The following is a 19645-nucleotide window of genomic DNA, read 5'->3' as shown; positions in this document are numbered from 1 at the left end:
TGGGCCTTTATATTTTAATTTGGAACCCTGTGCAATTGCTTACTTTGTATAAAGTCTTAACTAGACCTGTTTAAACATGACTTATCTGAACAACCAAATAAATAAGCTAATAGCTCATTGTTAAGTTAAACCCTAAATATCTTCCGAAAAACAAGTGAATATAAAGTAAGCCAGCTTACCAAAAACTCAAAGTTGGTATAAATTGACTACACATCTACAACACTATTAGTGAATTGTCATAATAGAAATATAATGATCGATCTTTTATAGCATGTGTCAAACTCAGATGTGACAAAATTGAACACTTAAGAGTTATAAGAAAGTGTTCTAATACTTGTTTAGTGTAGGGAATTTCACCAACATCTTCCTTAATTTTAATGGGCATGGGCATGCACTATAAAAGTAGCTATTTTAATTTAATGAAGACTTATTTTAATTGCAATTGGCTCATTGTTAAGTAAACTGTACATAATCTGAGCTCTTAATTAAGGACTTGAATTGTCTGTCCCTATCATACTACTTAATAGTGGAGGTTAAAGGTAGTACTCTTATATGTTACTATTCAAAACTTATCTTAGCTTCTATAAATATCCAAGGCTTGAATCTTCATTTCTCACCATCTCAATTTATCACTTTAGCTTCTTTTTAATTGATCCTCTCTAAGTCTAATTAGCTTCTCTTGTAGTAAAATTCAAAGAAAAATGGAGTTGTCACTTGATCACAAAAATAGTATGCTTCTATTGATAATGATACTATTGGTTGTACTTGGCTATGGTCAAGACTATATTTGCTCTAGAGCCACCTATTATGGTAGCCCTGATTGCTTAGGAAATCCAAGTACGTCTACTTTTCTTTATATAATGTTAAAAATAAAGTGTTTTATTTGTCGAATATTATTATAGTTCTAAAAATATTTTATTTTTTTAAAAAAATATAGTACAAAGCAAGTATAACATATTAGTTTTGTTTTTTTAGATGCAACATTTGTTTTTTTTATTAGTAGATTAAATTAAAATAATCAAATGATGTATCTTAAAGACAAAGTTAGTATTTATGTTTCCTAATTTTAGACAGCTAAACTTTTTACTTTTTACTTTTTACGAAAAAAAAAAAAAAAAATCAAGGATGTTATTGTTAGCACTTTGGTGTACTTTTTGAGAAAATAATTTTATGGATGTACAATCAATTTCAAGTACTTTTCCTTAACTATGTATAATGAAAAAGCAACCACGCACGTTATATTTATTATGTTACTTATTTGTGTTATGGCCTTATAGGAGAAAAATTAGTAAGCTAATTGAATGATCTCCTATAAGCTTACGCTAGTTACCTGATAAAGCTATACATATCTTGCTTAAACATCATGTCAAATACTTAATGATCTACAATATGTGTATGTGTTTGTTGAACGAAGAAAAATGTAGTGTGATTCAATCTTTATTTATATGGTTGTTATTACAAATGTAACCCTTCAAAAGTATAGCTGATACATTATTTTATCTGATAGTAGTTTAGTATAGTTAAGTGAGTGCCTAATGACATAATTATTTGTCTTAATCTTTTGGACTGTAATTCAGCTGGAGCATGTGGATATGGGGAATATGGGAGAACTGTGAATGATGGATATGTAGCTGGAGTCCACAGGCCATACAGGAATGGAACTGGATGTGGTGGTTGCTATCAGGTACTAAATAATACTTATTCTATCTCTAACTGAAAGTAAATAATATATGAAGTAGTAATTATTGTTCATTGTTAATTCTATACTTCGCTTCCTCCGTTTCATAATAAGTAAAACACTTCTCTAAAAAAAGCTCTCATATAAAAAAGAGAAGTGTTTCACTTATTGTGGAACGGAGGAAGTATATTCTTTTCAATTATGTTTAACTTTATTAACATGGTTTATTTGGAAACAAGCAAAAGTGAAGTTTCGTTATACATGTATCAAAATAAAGTGAGTAATAGAGTTATATGCAGTCCTAAGAGCTATATTTTAAAAAACAAATCCGGCTCCATTCTAACATGATATTAATTAAAGTAAAATAAAAATCAAACTTCCCTTGATTCAATATTAATCTTGATTATTTTTGGATGGAAATTAGGTATGGTGCACCACAGGAGAATGTACAAAAGAAGGGGTGATAGTAGTAGCAACAGATTTTGGGGTTGGTGATTGGACTGATTTCCTATTTCCAGCCAAGGCCTATACTAAGATGGCTCGACCTGGTTTTGAAGCCTACCTCCTGTCATACGGCGTTGTTGATATCCAATATCGTAGAGTCCCTTGCACCTTTCGTGACTCCAACCTCATATTTAGTGTACATGAGCGCACCAACTACCCTCACTACTTTGCTATTACTATCATCTATCCTCCTGGTGTCTATGATGTTGTTGGTGCTCAAATTTGGCAGGTTTGTACTATATATTCCCACACTTTTCAACCCATATTTACAAAATTTTGAAAACCGTCGGACGTTATATAACATCCAATATATTTACTCAAATGGTATTAACTTTAAAATGCATGCCAATATCACGCATTAATTGGTGTAATAATATTTATTTTAATTTAAATTTTCAATTTAGCTATCTTAACTAATGCCTGGGGGCCAGACGTTCATTAGTTTTTGACTTTCGAATTTATATATTTACTTAGAGAAGTTGTCAAGTAGTTCGGATGATAAATTTTTGTTAAGGATAATACTGGAAGCATGTAACTGTATTTCGTCTATATCACTGTCAATCGAAAAAACATAATATTTAAAGAGCCACTTCAACAAATATAAAGTAGGTTATGAGAGTAGAAGTTGTTAATAATGGTGATCCATGAGTTTCAGAGTTTCAACTTTCATATATTCGACAATAAGAGTTAGTATTCCACTTAACTTGTTAAGGTTTCTCCTTACCTTATTAAAAACAATAAATAAGAGTTAGTATGACCGTATGAATATGGAATCCTAGACATGACATTTTTTATGGTCATGACTTACGATAAATCAACACGTTATACACAAACCAAGGATGTCTTGGCCTAGTGGTTAAGATTGAGGTGCTGTGAACGATAGGTCACAGGTTCGAATCCCCCCTCCCCTTCTTTGTACTTTGTACCGCCTTCGTGGCTCATATGAATCAAAAAAAAAAAAAAAAAAAAAAAAAACACGTTATACACAACCGCAAGATATCAATAAAACCATGAAATATTATCCTCTTCCTATTATATGATACTTTCATGTAATACAGTAGAAGTATAATTTAACAATGACTAAACAAGATAACGACTTAGGCTCCGTTTGGTAGGGCGTAAAATATTTTCAGTGTAAAATGATTTTCATGGAAAACAATTTACAATGGAAAGCACAATTCCAAAATTAGTTTTCCGTTGTTTGGTTACATGTAAGAAAAATGAGGAAATGAAAGGAAAATGAAAGGGAAAGTAAGGAGGTAATGAGAGGAGTATACAAGGGAGATAAGGAAAATAGTTTTCCCTTCATTTTGAAAGGAAAATGGTTTTCCATCATTGGGAGAGTAATTTTACCCCAAAGGAAAATGGTTTTACACTCTTTTGCCAACCAAATAATGTAAAACTAAAAATAGAGGAAAATAGTTTTCCGGGAAAATATTTTACGCCTTACCAAACGGAGCCTTAATGTAAACTATGTAAGTGACCTATAACACATTTCCACAAGAAAATTGTTTGCTGGGTTCAAAGTGTTGGGCTCCTTATAACAATTTTAAAAAAAATACAGGAAGACTGCAAAGCATGGAGGGGCATGAGAAAGCCTTATGGAGCAGTTTGGGACATGGAAAATCCACCAAGGGCTGACCTTCGTGTAAGGTTCCTACTTAGTGCCACTGGCAACGTTAATGATGCTACATGGGTCGAATCACCCACTATGATAACTGCTTTTTGGAACTCAGGAACTACTTATGAAGTTGCTGTTACACTCTAATTATTATTATTCTTAGCTCAACTATGTATTATATTGCATTGTATTGTATGACCTCATTTTCATAATTGTCATGTGATTGAATAAGATTTAGATCGTGTACTTGTATTACAATTATGTTGATTAATAAAAGTATTATTAGTGATTACTCCTAAAACTGTGCTTGAACCTTAATTCTCTTGCTATTGTGTATGTTGATTACTTATAGGTTCTTTTTGGTTATTTTGGATATTTTATATGAAACAATTACATGTGAAATGATTACCCTATAGATGTCATGAGACTCGTCATGAGTTGTGATATTAGCTTCTCCAATGTTATCACTTTTTATTGAGGTTGATTAAAAGTTAAAACCCAAGCTAAATTACACTTCAAATATGGGACCTTATTTGGTAATTGGGAGATAGTTATGCTGCACTGGTGCCAAAGTTTTAAAAGGAGAGCTAGTATACCACCACCTATCACTCACATGTGCTTTATCGATGTGTCTCCTTCAAGAGTTTTACATTCTTTTTCTTTTTTAGTTGAAAGGTTATTGCATGCATGTGGTAGAGATGAGTGTGTTATGTTGGATAATGGTGGAGTGGTGGACATATAAGAGTTGATGGAGCCCGAGCTCTCTATAATTCTAGGAGAACTTCTACACGGTTAAGTTAGGTTAATCTCAGCTATTCATCTAAATCAAATGATTTAGTTTAGTAGTGCTAATGAGTCGAATCAAGACCGAGTCTGGGGATCCCTGGCTCGGCTTGTAACATTTACACTCGAATTTTGGCCGAGTCCCCGACTTGTTTTAGCTTGATTTTTCTAGTTAATTTACTTTAAAACTCAACCTGAGTTAAAAAAAATATTACATATATTCGAGTGCATTTATCATACACCCTGGTGTTTCATGTGCGTGGTACATCCAAAACTATTCCTTGCTTAAATGGAATCTCCAAGTCAATTGGAGCTCCAAATGATCAAATTAGAAAAAAAAAAAAAAGTTTTGGGTGTACCATGCTCATTGTATATACGGGTGTATGATAAAAAGTCACTATATATAAGTAGGTTTAAACTACTTATTTTGAGTTTTTCACAAGTATTGTGCACATTTTAAGTATAAGTTTTCATCTAATTTATATAATATGAACAATTATATAGCTAAAACATATTTTGAGCCTACTCACGAACTTCTCGAATCAAACTTTATTATGCTTGGTTATAGATAATTTCAAGCCAAACTCGAATAGTTTGCAAGCCAGCTAGGGCTAAGTAAGACTTCTACTTTAGTGCTTCCAAATAATTAAGTTAATTTTTTTAAAGAAAAAAGGAAAAAAAATATATGAAATTGCGCGCCTCTCCTCCTCTTCCTTTGCTCTGGTTAATTTCTTCCTCTACAAGTTTTATTTTAATGTAAAGTTTATATTTTTACGGTTTGTTTTGATATATTTATGTTTAAAAGTTATAGTTTGATGAGTTAAATGTGAATCTAAGACAATATACTTTGTGTATTAAAGAAATAAAAATTCAGATTTACTTATTATGTTTGAATTGGATTTTTAATTATCAAAGCATGGATTTTTAGGGTTTTAAAGGATGGAAATCATAGTAGTATATTATAGTTTATGAAAGTAATTATTCTTATGAATTTAAATATATTTAAGTATGTTTAAAAGAGTTTTAATATGTTATATGTTGCTGGAAATTTAAAGAGAGTGTTGATGATGGAGTTTTATGATTTTAAAACATGAGTTTTGAGAGTTTTTGACAACTAGTATAGTGGTACTATACTTGGAGGGTTTAATACTTACATATTAATGATGGGAAATGATTTTAAACACTTTTAGGAAGGGTTTAAAGTATTTTATTATTGCTGTAAATTTATAAGGGATTAATTGTGGATTTATATTAGTTGTTTTAGGCGGAGAATTCTCTTTAGGCGACTTTTGAAGTTGTGAAAGTGGTCTCTCGATTTGTCTACATAAGGTACGTACATACCTATGTGTGTTGATTGGATTAGTATCATGGTTCTAAGGATGAGCATTATGTAGTATCATGTATAGGAAACTATTGTTAGTTCATATGTGATTTCTATTAAAGTTGGATTTGCATGTTTTATGTCGTTGTGTGAAACATGTTGGTTATGATATCTATATTATGTTTATATGGGATATTAATGCAAACATATGGGATTCGAGAATTTTATTTTTATTAATTTATATGAGGGATTAATATATATATTGGTTGGATCTTCATAATTGAATCATGTTGTTCCCTTTTGATCATTTAATTACTTTATGAGGATCGAGGGTCTTATTTGGTAAGTTGATTATTACACCTATGAAAGGTGGGTTAGTTGTTTACTAGGTTCAACAAACAAAGGAAGGTTACGAATTAAAGATGGAATAATTAATCTGGGTTGTCAAGTTGTTGTTGATCACCTTATCTAATCCTAAGATAAAAATGGAAGTGTATGATTGTTTGATGATTGCCACTAGGGGGAAAAAAGGAAGGGTTGCGCTTTTTCTATAAGTGCAACCCTACTAGTGAAGAGCTGCGCTTTCAAAAGCGCAGCCCTTCACTTAGTGGGGCTGCGCTTGTCTAAAAAACGCAGCCCTTCTATTTGTCTAAAAAACGCAGCCCTTCTTAGAAGGGCTGCGTTTTTTAGACAAGCGCAGCCCTTTATGGGCTTTTTTATTATTATTTTATGGGCTTGTAAAATGTTAATAAGCGGGCTAGGGTTTTCATTCTCACGTTGCCTCTCTCACAAACGAACGCTGCCTCCCTCATTCTCTCTCTCCTCTCTCACAAACGCTGCCTTGCCTCTCTCTCCCTTCACTCATTTTCTCTCTCTCACAAACGCTGCCTTCGTCTTTGACTCATTTTCTCTCTCTCACAAAATGTTACAGTCGATTTCACTCATTTTCTCTCTCTCGAACTTCAGTTCCCAGTCGCTTCATTCGTCTTTGAGTCATCAATTACACTCGCTCGTTCGTTCGAAAAAGAAGGTGCACCATTGCTGAAATTTCGAGATCTACTGAAAATCGAAACAAAGAAGGAAGAAACTTAGGGACTATGAATAGGAGGAGACGAAGAAGGTGAAGCAACGAAGATGAAGATACGAAGAAGGAAACTATGATAATTCAAGATCTCGATTTAATTGAGTTTTTTTTTTCTTACTAATTACCGTTTTTTTTCATTTTTTAACTCGTTAGTTGCAGTCTTTTGCCTTTGTTTAGTTGTTGTTTTATTATCTCTGTTAGGTTTGTTTATTTGTATAATAGTTCCGTTGAAATGTGCAATTCTTACAGAAACTTGGTTAGTTGTAGCTTCAAAAACGAGTTAATTGCGGTTTATTCTGAACAATTTTTGTTGCATACTATAAACTTTGTCTGTCTGTTAGTAGTTGCAATCTTTTGCCTTTGTTTAGTTGCTATTTATTATCTTTCTTAGGTTTGTAGTTTGTTTGATTGTATAATAGTTCATTGAAATGTGCGATTCTTACAGAAAAACTTGGTTAATTCAATTGTAGCTTCAAACGAGTTAATTGCGCTTTTTGCTTTGCTGTAAGATATATTTTTGTTTTGGATTATTTAAATAATATGAGTAGATATATTTAGGAGTAAAAAAATGCAAAAAAAAAAAAATTTTTTTTTTTTGGGTCAGAAGGGTTGTGTTTTTAGTTAAAAAGCGCAGCCCTTCATGCTTAGAAGGGCTGCGCTTGAAAAGTGCAGCTCTACTTAAAAAGTGAAGGGCTGCTATTGAAAGGGCTGCTGCCAAAAGCGCAGCCCTTCTTTATTTTTCCACTAGTGAATTGTATTGTTTGTGCTACTTGTGAGTCTTAACAAGTGAATAAATTATTAATCATGTAGAGTGAAACGTGAATAACAATAGCTTTAGACTTGTGCACGTCTGAAGTATTGAACAAGTATGAGTTGGAGTACATAGTGGTAGCCCATGGCTTTTCTAGGGACCAGATTGATCACTGTGTCCTATTTTTATTTTTAAAAGTTCGTGGATATCATAGGTCATAGGAATACGGAGTTGCGTCCGTATTTCGTCTTCTAAAGGGAAGACTGGTTTTGGTTTAGACAACTTGTTCCATTGACTATTCCATCTAAATTAGGTAAATTATTTGTTGTGAAGATTAGTTCAGTAAAAGTTGTCTGCAAGGTTATTATATATATATGTTCTTATTATTCCTATTTATTATTTAATTTATTAGTATCATGTTATAGCATTGTTTATTTATTTTCTATGTAGTACTCAGCTTTGCTGATTACATGCTTTGTGTATGTGTTGATCATGGCTACGCTTTATTGATCCCGTGATGACTCATTTTGGTGAACATTATCTAAGGATCAATAGTGCATCGTCCATCTACAGGTTTGAAGACGATGCATCATGGGTTCGAGATTAGAGAGCTTATGTAGATTGTTATATCATACTTTGACTTTTACTTTTTGTAATTGACTATTTTCATTGACTTTGACTTTTGAGTTTGACTTTGTTGATTTGACTTTTTAGGTTTGACTTTTTGGTTGACTTTTTAGTTGACTTTTAGGTTGACTAAGTTTTATTTATAAAGTTTATCTATTATGTTTTACGTTGCAAAATTTTGAATAAGCCAATACGTTGTCACACGGGCGATAATGCTTTAATAATTCTCTAAGTTTTATATTGAAAAATGTATTTTGAAAAATAGAGAATTGTCGGGGTGTTACAATACAAGACGCCGAACCACCATATACACATCGATGAATTGGGCTATGGTCAACACGATATTGGTTTCGTGGATTTTAAATACAATTTCTCCTGATGTCAGAGGTACGTTAACAAAATTTCGTGAAACAAAACGTTTATAGGATCATTTAAAAACTCGTTTTTGCTACTGTTATTGGCCCTAGAATTCAGCAATTACGTTCTGCTATTACTCGTTCTGAACAAACTAAATCCGTGTTTGTTTCTGCGTACTATGGGAAATTAAATACTCATAAACAGTATGACAACCTGCACAATAAATCTACGATGTTATTCTCCTCCATTTTAATCATATAACTAGTATTTAGGCCCGGGCGATGCCCCAGATTTTCTCTTTGCTACAATTTATTAGTAGTTAAATAAGTATTCTCATACTCATTTAAAAAAGTCATCTTATTCATTATATGTATTTCAAACGTTTTCCATTCATATGTCATCATTAATTTTGATTACAAAATCAATAATAGTACGGTGGAGTAATAGTTGGATTTCTTACTTTCATACTTGAGGTCATGGGTTCGAATCTTTACGTAAACAATTCTTTTTTTTTTTTTTACTATATGAGAAAGACGTGGATATAATGTTATTGGATGAGGAAGGATAACACGTGGCACATATACATTCTTAGGCACGCCTTTTAATATATTAGTATAGATTATATAAAAGGGAAGAGTTTTGTTATTCCTTCCGAATTTTCCAACAAATTAAACAAAAATCAAAAGTTTCTTATAATTAACTTCAAAAAATGAAAAAAAAAACACCTTCTAGCAGAACAACTAGAATCACTCCGCATCCCCCAAGAAGAATAATATTTAAGCCGAAATATAAATACTTTAAAAACTATGACATTGTCTCCAAGTTTCCTACACAATAATGAACATCAGAGAAACTATATATGTGTACCATTTAAATAATTAATTTAATAGGGTTGCTCCATAGAAATCATGCTAGATCTTAACTGGAAAACCCAACCAATTAATAATACTCTTTTAGTGAAATTGAATGGAAGTATCATAAGTAACACCAGCCTGCCAGAAAGTAGGGATCACTTTTGGAACCAACACCCATCTTGCTCTGACATTAACACTTCCATCCAAAAAGAACCGTACTGTTAAGGGACCCTTTGGTGGATTAGCTATGTCCCAAACTGTTCCATAGGCTCTCCGGCATCTCTTCCATTCTAGGGTATCTTCCTGTAAAAATATCACGTTACTTCAATTATATTATATAGCCACTATAAAATTTGAATTTCTATACATCGTCCTACAATTACTTAAAATTATCCCAAAAAACATTGAAATTACATTTATAACCTTTTTTTTTTCCTTAAATCACCACCATCGTCCCCTCACCTCCTGCCTGCCTGGCTGCCACCACTACCACCACCATCCCCCTCACCTCCTGCCTGCCACCACCACCCACGCACCTCACTTTTACTCCATAGAATAATAATTATCGTTTTAACTTTTGTCTTATTATTCATACATGCATGCAGTAAGATCATTTATAACTTCGTAAAAAATCCTTTACAAATTAGAACTTTTTGTTAATTGGAAATTATTTATTAAAATAGTTATTTTGTTGGAAAAAACCTAATAAAAACTTTTTTTTGTTGAAAAAGACCTAATATAATACTTCCCTTGGTTACTTACGACACCTTAACATTTTCTGGCCAAAAAGTCAATTTTTTGACATTGACTTTTCTTCCCCTCCCTTTCTTATTAAATGGTATCAACCTTTTTTTTTTCCTATCGGGCCCGAATCAGGAGGCACCCAAACCGGACAAAACCAACACCTAAACCTGATTTAAACAATGCAATTGCCACTCCTACCGTCCTACGCATACATGAACCGATGAACGCACATCATGCATGCACCCTAAGCCCTAAGGACATACTTCCTCTGTTTCTTTTTACTTGCAACAGTTTGACATTCACGCTTGCCAATGCATATTTTCAACCATCAATAAGTTTAATTACTGATAAATAAAAATTACAAAAAGTATATATTTAAAAAATATACATTTAGACGCATCTAACAAGATCCCACATGAATATGTTTTACCTTAACTATAAATCACCAAACACAAACTAAGTAGAGTTGGTGAATAGTGTAAAAGTCAAACCGTTGCAAGTAAAAAGAAACGGAGGAAGTAAATTACAAGTTTACAACAGAAGAGAAGGCGAAAAAATTATAGAAAAGAGAGGTTGAAATTTTACCTCAAACAATTCAACAGCAGTAATATCAGCATTCCCTGCTAGGTACAAGAATTGTAATGCCAAGTAAGAATGAAAATGACTATGGTCCAGCACCTTAATTGTGAGGGTTTTACCAGGATATTGACAAGCAACTCTTTGGTATTCGATGTTAACTTTACCATAATCCCTCAATTCTTTCTCATATTTAGGCATTGCCATTTTGTTGAATGCATGTGTACTTAAGATCAAATCTGTGTCGCCGTCGGACACACCATAGTCCGTAACCACCACCACAACTCCCTCCGCAGCGCATTCTGCCTCTTTGCACCTAACCTATTCAAAGGGAAAGGGGAAGCAGTTTGCATTAGTAGATACTCCTTCCGTCCCAAAATATAGTTCTCATTTCCATATTTAGTTCCACATTTTTTCGTAATTTGTTTAGAAAAACCGTGTCCCATCATTTATTTGCTTCTTGAATTTTGTTTTTTCCTTTGTTTATTCAACCAAAATGTTACGATTAATGGTCTTTCACCCATTATTCTCCACTCTCTCTCCTAAAATCATCTTTTTCCATACAATATTTATTTAAATAAACAAAAAATCTTTACTATACCTCTTATATTCTCACTACAAGAAATTATTTCAAAGAGGGCAATATTTATCAATCAAGGAGGGCAATTAGCTATTTGCCTTGTCTAATAGTATCAAAAAAGACAAATAAAATTCCCCCTTTTTGATAATAAATAAGAAGACAATTTTATCATTTTGCCCTATTTGATATCACCTAAAAGGGCAATATTATATTCGCCCTCTCTAATATTACCTAATAAAACAACTTCATAAATTCGCCCTTTTAAAAGACACCTACTAAGGCAATTTATTTGTTTGATATCTTTGAAAAATTTAAAGGACAATTGAAACATTTTGCCCTCTTTAAAATATATTTAAAAAGGCAATTTATCTAATTTTGCCCTATTTGAAATTAACTAAGAGGGCAAAATAATGTAAAGTATTTGTCTTCATTAAAAAAAAATAAAGTATTTGTCCTCCATAACTTTTTAAAAGTGGCAAAATATTTACTGTAGCAATCAAAATACTGTATTCATAATCTCTCTCTGAAAGCATCAGCAAGTAACAGAGGAAGGGAGGAACCTGAAAAATTAGCAATCAGTCAAAACTCTCTCTCTCTCATCTTATGGAGCTTCAATTATCTCGTCAATGACGGCCTCTGAGACCGTCAATGTATCATCTTCTAGACAAGCTTGCGGAAATGTACTTGCTGTTTTCATCCTCATATTGATCGGAGTTCTCGCTTTCTCGATCCGTCTCTTCTCTGTAACTTCTTATATTTCCTTATTCATTCTTCTATTTGTAGATCTAATCGTAATTAGGTTATACAAATTCGACGATTTGAAGCTATGATTTGTTGAATTCTGTTTGATTTTCAATTTTTGAGATACTAATTTCAAATGCATTGTGATTCTGGTCTGGATTTTGTGTTTGCAGGTCATCAAGTACGAGAGCGTCATTCATGGATTCGATCCGTATTTTAATTATCGAGTTACTCAGGTTTTCAATCTAATTTTCATGCTGAAATATTATTTTTTCCGTCGAATTCTGAAATTACAGTACTTTCTACAATTTGGACTTGCGGATTTTTGCCTTTTTTTTAGGTTTATGTGTCTTTTAAACATAATGATTTGTTGAAGATGCTGAATTTTGCAAGTTTGGTTATTAGGTGTTAGATAGTCAGCGGATAGCAAGTGTTAGGGTTAATTTTCTGTTTATTTTGCTTCCATTTTTTTCCCCTGCGCCTTTCATATTATCAACATTTCTACATTTTTTTCCCCTCTACTGCTTTGAAATGTTAATTTCTACAGAAATGTGTAGTACTAAAGATACACTATTTACTGTTGTGTTCTAATCATATCATATCAAATTAGCGACGAAATTTGAGGTAATTACAGAGACACCAAACTCATACATATGGTCTAGATATTTGAGGTCTTAGACTCTTAGTGTGTTTATTGATTTGATTTAATATAGAGATATGGTCAAGGGTTCCTTGAGATTTTCTTATCTCTGATTATGAGTTTTGTTAACTAATACCACTCTAATTATTAGTTATCTTTTGCTGTTTACTAAAAAAGTTTAATGTAAACATATATCCCCTCCATTCCGTGAATAACTAGCTAATTGTTTACACAACATAGAGATTATCCCAGATGGGATAAATTTGAATGTATGGTGAGAAGAGTTTGTATGACTTAGAAAATCATTAGTGCTTTGGCAAGAGTGATGTGCTTTTTGGTAGTTTCGGATATCTAGAACATAATGTATGGTGAGAAGAGTTTGTATGACTTAGAAAATCATTAGTGCTTTGGCAAGCTGATGTGCTTTTTGGTAGTTTCGGATATCTAGAATATTTAAGAATATAATATTATGAGTTGTATATTTTATTATTACTATTATTGGGGGGTTGTGCTAGGCGGAGGAGGTTGACAGGGGGGTGCAGGCTGTGCAGGTGGGAGGGACTGCAGGGAGTGCAGGGGGCTTAATTTTCACAAATGCATCTCATCGCGTGACTGTTGGTGCTCTTGTCGTCAACCATAAGAAAGAGTTACTTAGTTATAACATATGATGCTTAATTTTCACTACTTCAGCAGAAAATAATACTCTTCTAGTACTTGTTCTGTCTTTGTTGCTTATAGCTGGAGAGTTTAACAACCTATTTGGTAGACGGTAACAAATATTTAATCTAAGGGGTAGTAATCACATAGCCATATAAATGAGCATGTCTGCATATATGATGCCTCGGAGTTGTGTGTATAACTTTGTTGCACTTCGCACATATGACTATGTATATGATGTTGTAGGTACTAGTGGTTCAAGAGAAGAATGGAACGTTAAGAGGAAAGGGAGTGTGGAAGTTCCCTACCGGAACGATCAACGAGGTTGACTTTAGGAACCTTCCTTAGCTTACATAAGTTACCTTATAGTCAGTTAGTTATTGACAATTTAACTGAAAATCTTCAGGGTGAGGACATTTGTGCTGCGGCTGTGCGAGAAGTTAAAGAAGAAACTGGCGTAAGAACTGAACTTACAAGTTTCGCAGAATATCCCTTTAACTTACTTTCTTGCCATTAATTGTTACTTCAATTTGTGCAGATTGAAACTAAATTTGTGGAAATGCTGACATTCGGGTAGAAAATGGGATTTTCACCCCTACCTAGCTCTCTGCTCTTTACATGATTATCTTACAAAGTTGCCATAGTTTTTCTCACCAAAGACTAGTTAAGAAGGAAGAAAACAGATGTATACCATCTAATATACCAGATTTTAACTTCATGATCTTATTTATATCAACAGAGAACACCACATGGCATTTTTCGAAAAGTCGGATCTTTTCTTTGTATTTTTGCTGCAACCCTTGTCCTTCAACATCCAAGTTCAGGAATCAGAAATTGGGGCAGCTCAGGTAACTTCATTAACTAATTCTTAAGCTATAAAGAATGCTCTGGAGAAGTCGTTGGTAATGTATTCTCCTTTTTCTTTGTTATAGGTGCCATGTGCCATGTGCCATGGAGGTACTATTGTGATGGAATCTCCTTCGACATATCTTTTTGTTTTGCAGTTTATCAGCACATGATAACTTTGGCTCGAAACCAGTCGGAATTGTTATCAAATGATTGTAGAAATATTAGTTCACTTGAGCATTTTCAATGAGTTCACTTTTGATCCTTTTATTTACATGTGTTTAGATGAATAAATTGTTTTAGTATATGTTGTTGCACTATCTCAAGTAAACATTATGTGAATATGATTTTGTTAAAATTTTAGTAAAACAGTATAATAATATTTTTTCCCTTGGTATTACCATAGTGTTATGTAGAATAATGTATGAGGTTTATCTCTCAACTTATATTAGATTGATCTTCGATGCATACTGGTTTTCAGATAATGACTAGCAGTGCTTGACAAAGTAAAAAGAGGGCAATATCTTAGTTTTGCCCTGCTTGATAAAGTACAAAGAATGCAATATTTTATTTTTGCCTCGCTTGATAAAGTACAAACTGGGCAATATCTTATTTTTGCCCTGTTTGTTGTAGATCAAATAAGACAATTGTGTTTGTCTTCCTTGTTTTTGAGCAAAGAGGGCAAAAATATTGTCCTTTCTGATGATCATAGAGGGCAACTTTATTTGCCTTAGTTGATGAAGCAAAGAGGGCAAAATTTTTTGCCCTTTTTTTATTGGATCAAAGAGGGCAAAAACATGAGTTTTGCCCTTGAAACCTAATACAACGGGGCTACAAGGGCAACGGAAGGGCAATTTTAAAATTGTCCTCGTAGCCTATGAAGGCAAAATTTGGATCAAAGAGGGCAATTTCCTTGAAGCTGTTTGTTGTAGTGTCTACGTGCATAATTTACCGTGAAAAAAGGAAAATGGAAACTATATTTTGGGACGGAGGGAATAATACTTAGTAGTATAAAAACTTTCACCATACTATATAAAAAGATGTATATATATGTTGTTATCCTTTTTTTTATATAGTATGATTTCCGTCAAAGAGGGCAATTTCCTTGAAACATGATTGTTTCGATTTACTTGCAATACTTTTCTCTCTATTTTTTCTCGTCACATGGGTCATCTTTTTGTTTCCCGTGCTCTCTCTCTCCTCACCTTATTGTGTCTTCCCCCTTGTTGCAAGTAAATTAGAACGAGGTAAGTATAAGTAAATGGGGAGGACTTGGTGTCCAGTCTCTTTGACAATTATACTCTCAATTAACAAAAACTATTTGTTTTTTTAAATACAAATTACAAAAGAAAAAATACAATAAACTGTGTCAAAAAAAATTTGTCCATTTTATTATGCAGTTGAGCATCATTATATTTGTTGTCACAAGCATCGCATGCATATAAGATTATCCTCTATTATATATGGAAGAGCGTAGGACTTGGTGTCTATCTTAAATTACATAGCCTGAAATAAAACAACTAAACTCATCTTTATCCACTTTAAAAAAAACAAAAAAAGAACATGAGGTCAAATTGCACGGCATTTCTATGAAAACTAGTTATTAGGCCCGGGCTATGCTCCGGGTATAAGACAAGATTTTATTTATTAATATAATACTTTATGATAATAACACTAAATACAATTTAGCCTAGTGGTTAGAACATTAGTATATGTACTTGAGGTCCTGGGATCAAACCCTATACTATGCAATTTCTTAAATTTTTTATAGTACATGAATTAAAACTCCCTAGGGAGAGCACCACGTGGCACAATTTCTTGTTTTCGCACGCCTTTTAATATATTTGTATAGATTCCAAGGCTGTTTTTCAACTTCATTATCTTCTTGTTGTTAGTTAAAAACAAGGATTTGAATATACGTATGTAGCTTTTTATTTGCATTAGTATTATTTAAAGGAACGAGTTAATACTATATTTTCACTTGAAATAGTAATCAAATATCTATATATAAATATATTAAAATACGTTCCTAAACAAAGAATGGTGTCACATGCCGCTCTTCCTAAGAGAGTTTTTTAGTGCATGTAATCCATGTACAATAAAAAAAAATTAGAAATTCCGTAATATATGTTTCGATCCCGTGACCTCAAATTCAAATACTAAAGTTTTAAACACTAAACCAAATTGTATTTAGTGTTATTATTTTAAAGTACAATATTGATAAATAAAATTTTCCTTACTTGAAACATAACCCAAGCTTTACAACTATCTATACAAATATATTGAAAGGCGTGCGTGACAATGTATACACGCCACGTGGAGTAAAATTATCTTGCAACTAGATTTGAACTCGTGACCTCTTGCTATATTATACATGGCACAATTACCATCTCAACCAACTTTTAATCATGTTTTAAGTGTCCACGTTATTATATTTGTATCTTTTAAATGTTGAGTTTTCCTTAATATAATTTAATGGGAATAAAAAAAATACATATCAAGTTCGGAAAACAATACCAACTCGGGGCAACGCCCGTGCCCATATACTAGTTATAACTGAAAATGTGTACCCAAAAATAAAACAGCTTCATGTTTTGTAAATGAGTTATGGCCTAATTTAATGGAAGTCCTATCCAAGGATGAGGAGCTAGCTCATGTGGTAGAGCACTCCCCTCTGGTCTCTGAGGTCAGAGGTTCGATCCTCACCCCCCAGCATTATGTTGGGATATTTCCTTAGCATGCTTTGCATGCTTTACCAGCCAATATGCTGGTAGTTCCTACAAGGCTAGTAGCCTTGGTAGGGGTTAGCCCTTGGGCTGACTTAATTTCCTAATAATAATAAAAAAAAAAAAAAATGGAAGTCCTATCCACAATCAAATTAATGCATGAAAATGATCCGACAGTTATACAAAGTGTTCGTTGAGATTTTACGTCATAATCATAACCTTCATAAAAAAAAATTAATTTCAAGACCATATATCATAAAGACAATTGATTTGAATAAAAGGAATGGGAACTTATTAACCCAAAAATAAAATCGATGGACAAAAAAAATAAATTTCTACATTGCCTATTTAATTAGATATCACTCTTACTTTCCTTTTTTTATATGAAGAGTTGTTAAAATTTATACTCAAAAGTAATTATTATACCCAAAATATTCATTGCTTATTTGTAAAATTGTCAACAAGAACAACTAAAACTTTTTTTGCCATGATTCTGCTTTTAATTTTAAATTATTAGAAATTGGAAACAAATTAAAAACGATAACGTACAAGAGTTTCCTTATAGGAACAGTTTAAGAATACCTTGTAACATGCACCACAGCTAGCTCCGCCCTTGTAAAGTTTAGAGGAAGTAACAAGAGCTACATCTCCATCATTTATAGTTCTTCCATATTCACCATATGCACATCCTCCCTCTAATTTTTCAGGCACATAGTCAAGAAAAATCAACTTCTTAGAATACGAGTTGATTAAATGATCATATTAACTTACTACAAACATTAGTAATTATGCAAATTGAAAAATTTAGACTATTCTTAATAAAGGACTACTGGACTAGTCTATATATAAAGCACACATGCCTATGATGAAAAACATATCTGCTACGTACTCAGTGGGTCAACAACACACTACAACTAAAAATAAATAAATAGTAGAATTTAATATGAAATTTCGTATTTTCAAAATGTTTAATTACATTTTCGAAACCCCAATCATTTTGGTACTAATAATGAGGTCCAAAAGTTGATGGAACCTAAGATTTTTCATCTTGACATTTTTGTATCCGAAAAATCGGTCTTTTTCATGTCACATAGGGACGACTAACTAGCTTGTAACAATAAAGACATTGATTTAAAATAATATATAGCTAGCTTCGTCGAGATTTAGATTACCATATTTGTAGTTTGAGTTAAACTTTGAACGTGGTAATTAATTCTGGACAAAGTGAGTAACATAATAATATAAAGCAAATAATAATATGATAAACATACTTGGAGTTCCAAGCCCATCAGTAGCATAATAATAGGTTGCTTTCGAGTGGAAGATGGGCTCTTCTAAGCAACATATTAATGCAGGCAAGAGTACTAGCACAAGAAAAAGAGCATATTTAAGTATGGAACCCATATTCTTCTGAACTTATAATATAGTCTTAATAATATGATAATAAAAAAAATATAGGAAATGGATTTTTGAATAGAAAAAACTTAGGTGGTAACTTTAGGGTACCAATATTTATAATGCGTTAGGCTATAGTGCATAAGGTTAATAGTTGAGTTAGGTGGTTGAGCTTTTTTTGTGTGGTAGTGTTTTCATTAAGGGAGATGAATTGTATGAAGGAGAACAATGATAACCTTTCTCCCACTATTTAACTAATTATGTCCATATTGCTTAGCTCTATTAAAGAAAATCTCATGATTTGACATCAGACACTTTTATTATATTTGAGATCCAACATTGAGATCTTAGACTTCAAGAATTACTACGTAGCAGTTTTTTAGCTTTCATAGTTCTTTTGTGATTGATTTATACAATCAATTGGACTAGTAAATTCTGTTTATGATCAGGGTTGGTTTAGGTTATCTTTGGGTGTGATGAGTTACTTGATTTATTCAAGCTTTTTTACCTTCAACAAAAGGTCATATATACTATAATTTGTCACAATAATTTATTTATAAGGTAGTTTCTGACAAAGTTTTCCTATCAAAGTAATACTCCGTGGAATATTTCAAACTTTTTGTATAAGGGAATCCTTGAATACAAATTAAAGCAGGGAAAATACTTTCTCCGTTTCTAAATACATGCAACATAATTTGCTTACACGCTATGTACTACTTTGTTTCTTCATATATTTAATTATATAAGTTCATTTATAGAAAGTTGATATATGAAAGTATATATGCATTAAGATAAGAATTGTTTAACTACAATAATACAAACATTTGGTCGTTTGCTTGCAATAATACAAACTTTTGATTATCATGTAATATAACAAACTTTTTTAAAAAAATTCCCCAGTAGGTTGATACAGGTTATTAACTTGTTGTAGGAGGTAAACAAGCTGACATGATTTTCACTAGGACACTTGTCATTATTTTTTTGGTTGTTTTTTAAAATTTTTATTTAAATTTGGAAAACAAAAAAAGAACTTTTTTCCTTTTTTAACTTTCTACTCTTGCTCCCCCATCCCCACCCCCACCCCCACCCCTAGCCTTATGCAGCCCCTATGGCCTCCCCTACCTACGAACCCCCTCGATACCACTTTCTCTTCCCTCGTA

The 19645-nt window shown here is 32.5% G+C and overlaps 3 protein-coding genes across 3 annotated transcripts; 2 read left to right on the top strand and 1 right to left on the bottom strand.

Annotated features, from left to right (window-relative positions):
• The first annotated feature begins 612 nt into the window (after positions 1-612).
• On the top strand, positions 613-4095 carry LOC104892825 (expansin-like B1). Its single transcript, XM_010678834.4, has 4 exons — positions 613-837; positions 1578-1684; positions 2103-2411; positions 3747-4095. Exons 1-4 carry the CDS (start codon positions 702-704, stop codon positions 3948-3950), a joined length of 756 nt encoding a protein of 251 aa, XP_010677136.2. The 5' UTR covers positions 613-701; the 3' UTR covers positions 3951-4095.
• Positions 4096-9394: 5299 nt separating this feature from the next.
• Positions 9395-18583, bottom strand: LOC104892824 (expansin-like B1). The gene is made up of 4 exons (XM_010678833.4): positions 18362-18583; positions 17673-17785; positions 10910-11221; positions 9395-9883 (listed from the first exon to the last, which is right to left on the bottom strand). The coding sequence occupies exons 1-4, from the start codon at positions 18492-18494 to the stop codon at positions 9680-9682; spliced, it is 762 nt and encodes a 253-aa protein (XP_010677135.2). The 5' UTR covers positions 18495-18583; the 3' UTR covers positions 9395-9679.
• Positions 11966-14764, top strand: LOC125497584 (nudix hydrolase 2-like). The gene is made up of 7 exons (XM_048644901.2): positions 11966-12223; positions 12395-12457; positions 13765-13842; positions 13925-13975; positions 14057-14091; positions 14258-14366; positions 14451-14764. Exons 1-7 carry the CDS (start codon positions 12107-12109, stop codon positions 14535-14537), a joined length of 540 nt encoding a protein of 179 aa, XP_048500858.1. The 5' UTR covers positions 11966-12106; the 3' UTR covers positions 14538-14764.
• Positions 18584-19645: the final 1062 nt, after the last annotated feature.

The sequence above is a fragment of the Beta vulgaris genome, chromosome 5 (assembly GCF_026745355.1).
Source record: "Beta vulgaris subsp. vulgaris cultivar EL10 chromosome 5, EL10.2, whole genome shotgun sequence".
Taxonomy (NCBI): Eukaryota; Viridiplantae; Streptophyta; class Magnoliopsida; order Caryophyllales; family Amaranthaceae; genus Beta; species Beta vulgaris.
The sequence above is the reverse complement of the archived record's forward strand: the minus strand, read 5'-3'. Positions and strand labels throughout refer to the sequence as shown.

What these genes read in the sequence shown, in the direction of transcription:
- LOC104892825 (XM_010678834.4), top strand. Translation starts at nt 702, where the DNA reads ATGGAGTTGTCACTTGATCACAAAAATAGTATGCTTCTATTGATAATG. An exon ending in TGATTGCTTAGGAAATCCAA is followed by an intron (nt 838 to 1,577) that starts GTACGTCTACTT and finishes ACTGTAATTCAG; the next exon opens with CTGGAGCATGTGGATATGGG. An exon ending in TTGGTGCTCAAATTTGGCAG is followed by an intron (nt 2,412 to 3,746) that starts GTTTGTACTATA and finishes AAAAAAATACAG; the next exon opens with GAAGACTGCAAAGCATGGAG.
- LOC125497584 (XM_048644901.2), top strand. Translation starts at nt 12,107, where the DNA reads ATGACGGCCTCTGAGACCGTCAATGTATCATCTTCTAGACAAGCTTGC. An exon ending in TTAATTATCGAGTTACTCAG is followed by an intron (nt 12,458 to 13,764) that starts GTTTTCAATCTA and finishes ATGATGTTGTAG; the next exon opens with GTACTAGTGGTTCAAGAGAA. An exon ending in AAGTTAAAGAAGAAACTGGC is followed by an intron (nt 13,976 to 14,056) that starts GTAAGAACTGAA and finishes CAATTTGTGCAG; the next exon opens with ATTGAAACTAAATTTGTGGA.
- LOC104892824 (XM_010678833.4), bottom strand. Translation starts at nt 18,494, where the DNA reads ATGGGTTCCATACTTAAATATGCTCTTTTTCTTGTGCTAGTACTCTTG. An exon ending in TGATGGGCTTGGAACTCCAA is followed by an intron (nt 17,786 to 18,361) that starts GTATGTTTATCA and finishes CTGAAAAATTAG; the next exon opens with AGGGAGGATGTGCATATGGT. An exon ending in GCTGTGGTGCATGTTACAAG is followed by an intron (nt 11,222 to 17,672) that starts GTATTCTTAAAC and finishes CCCTTTGAATAG; the next exon opens with GTTAGGTGCAAAGAGGCAGA.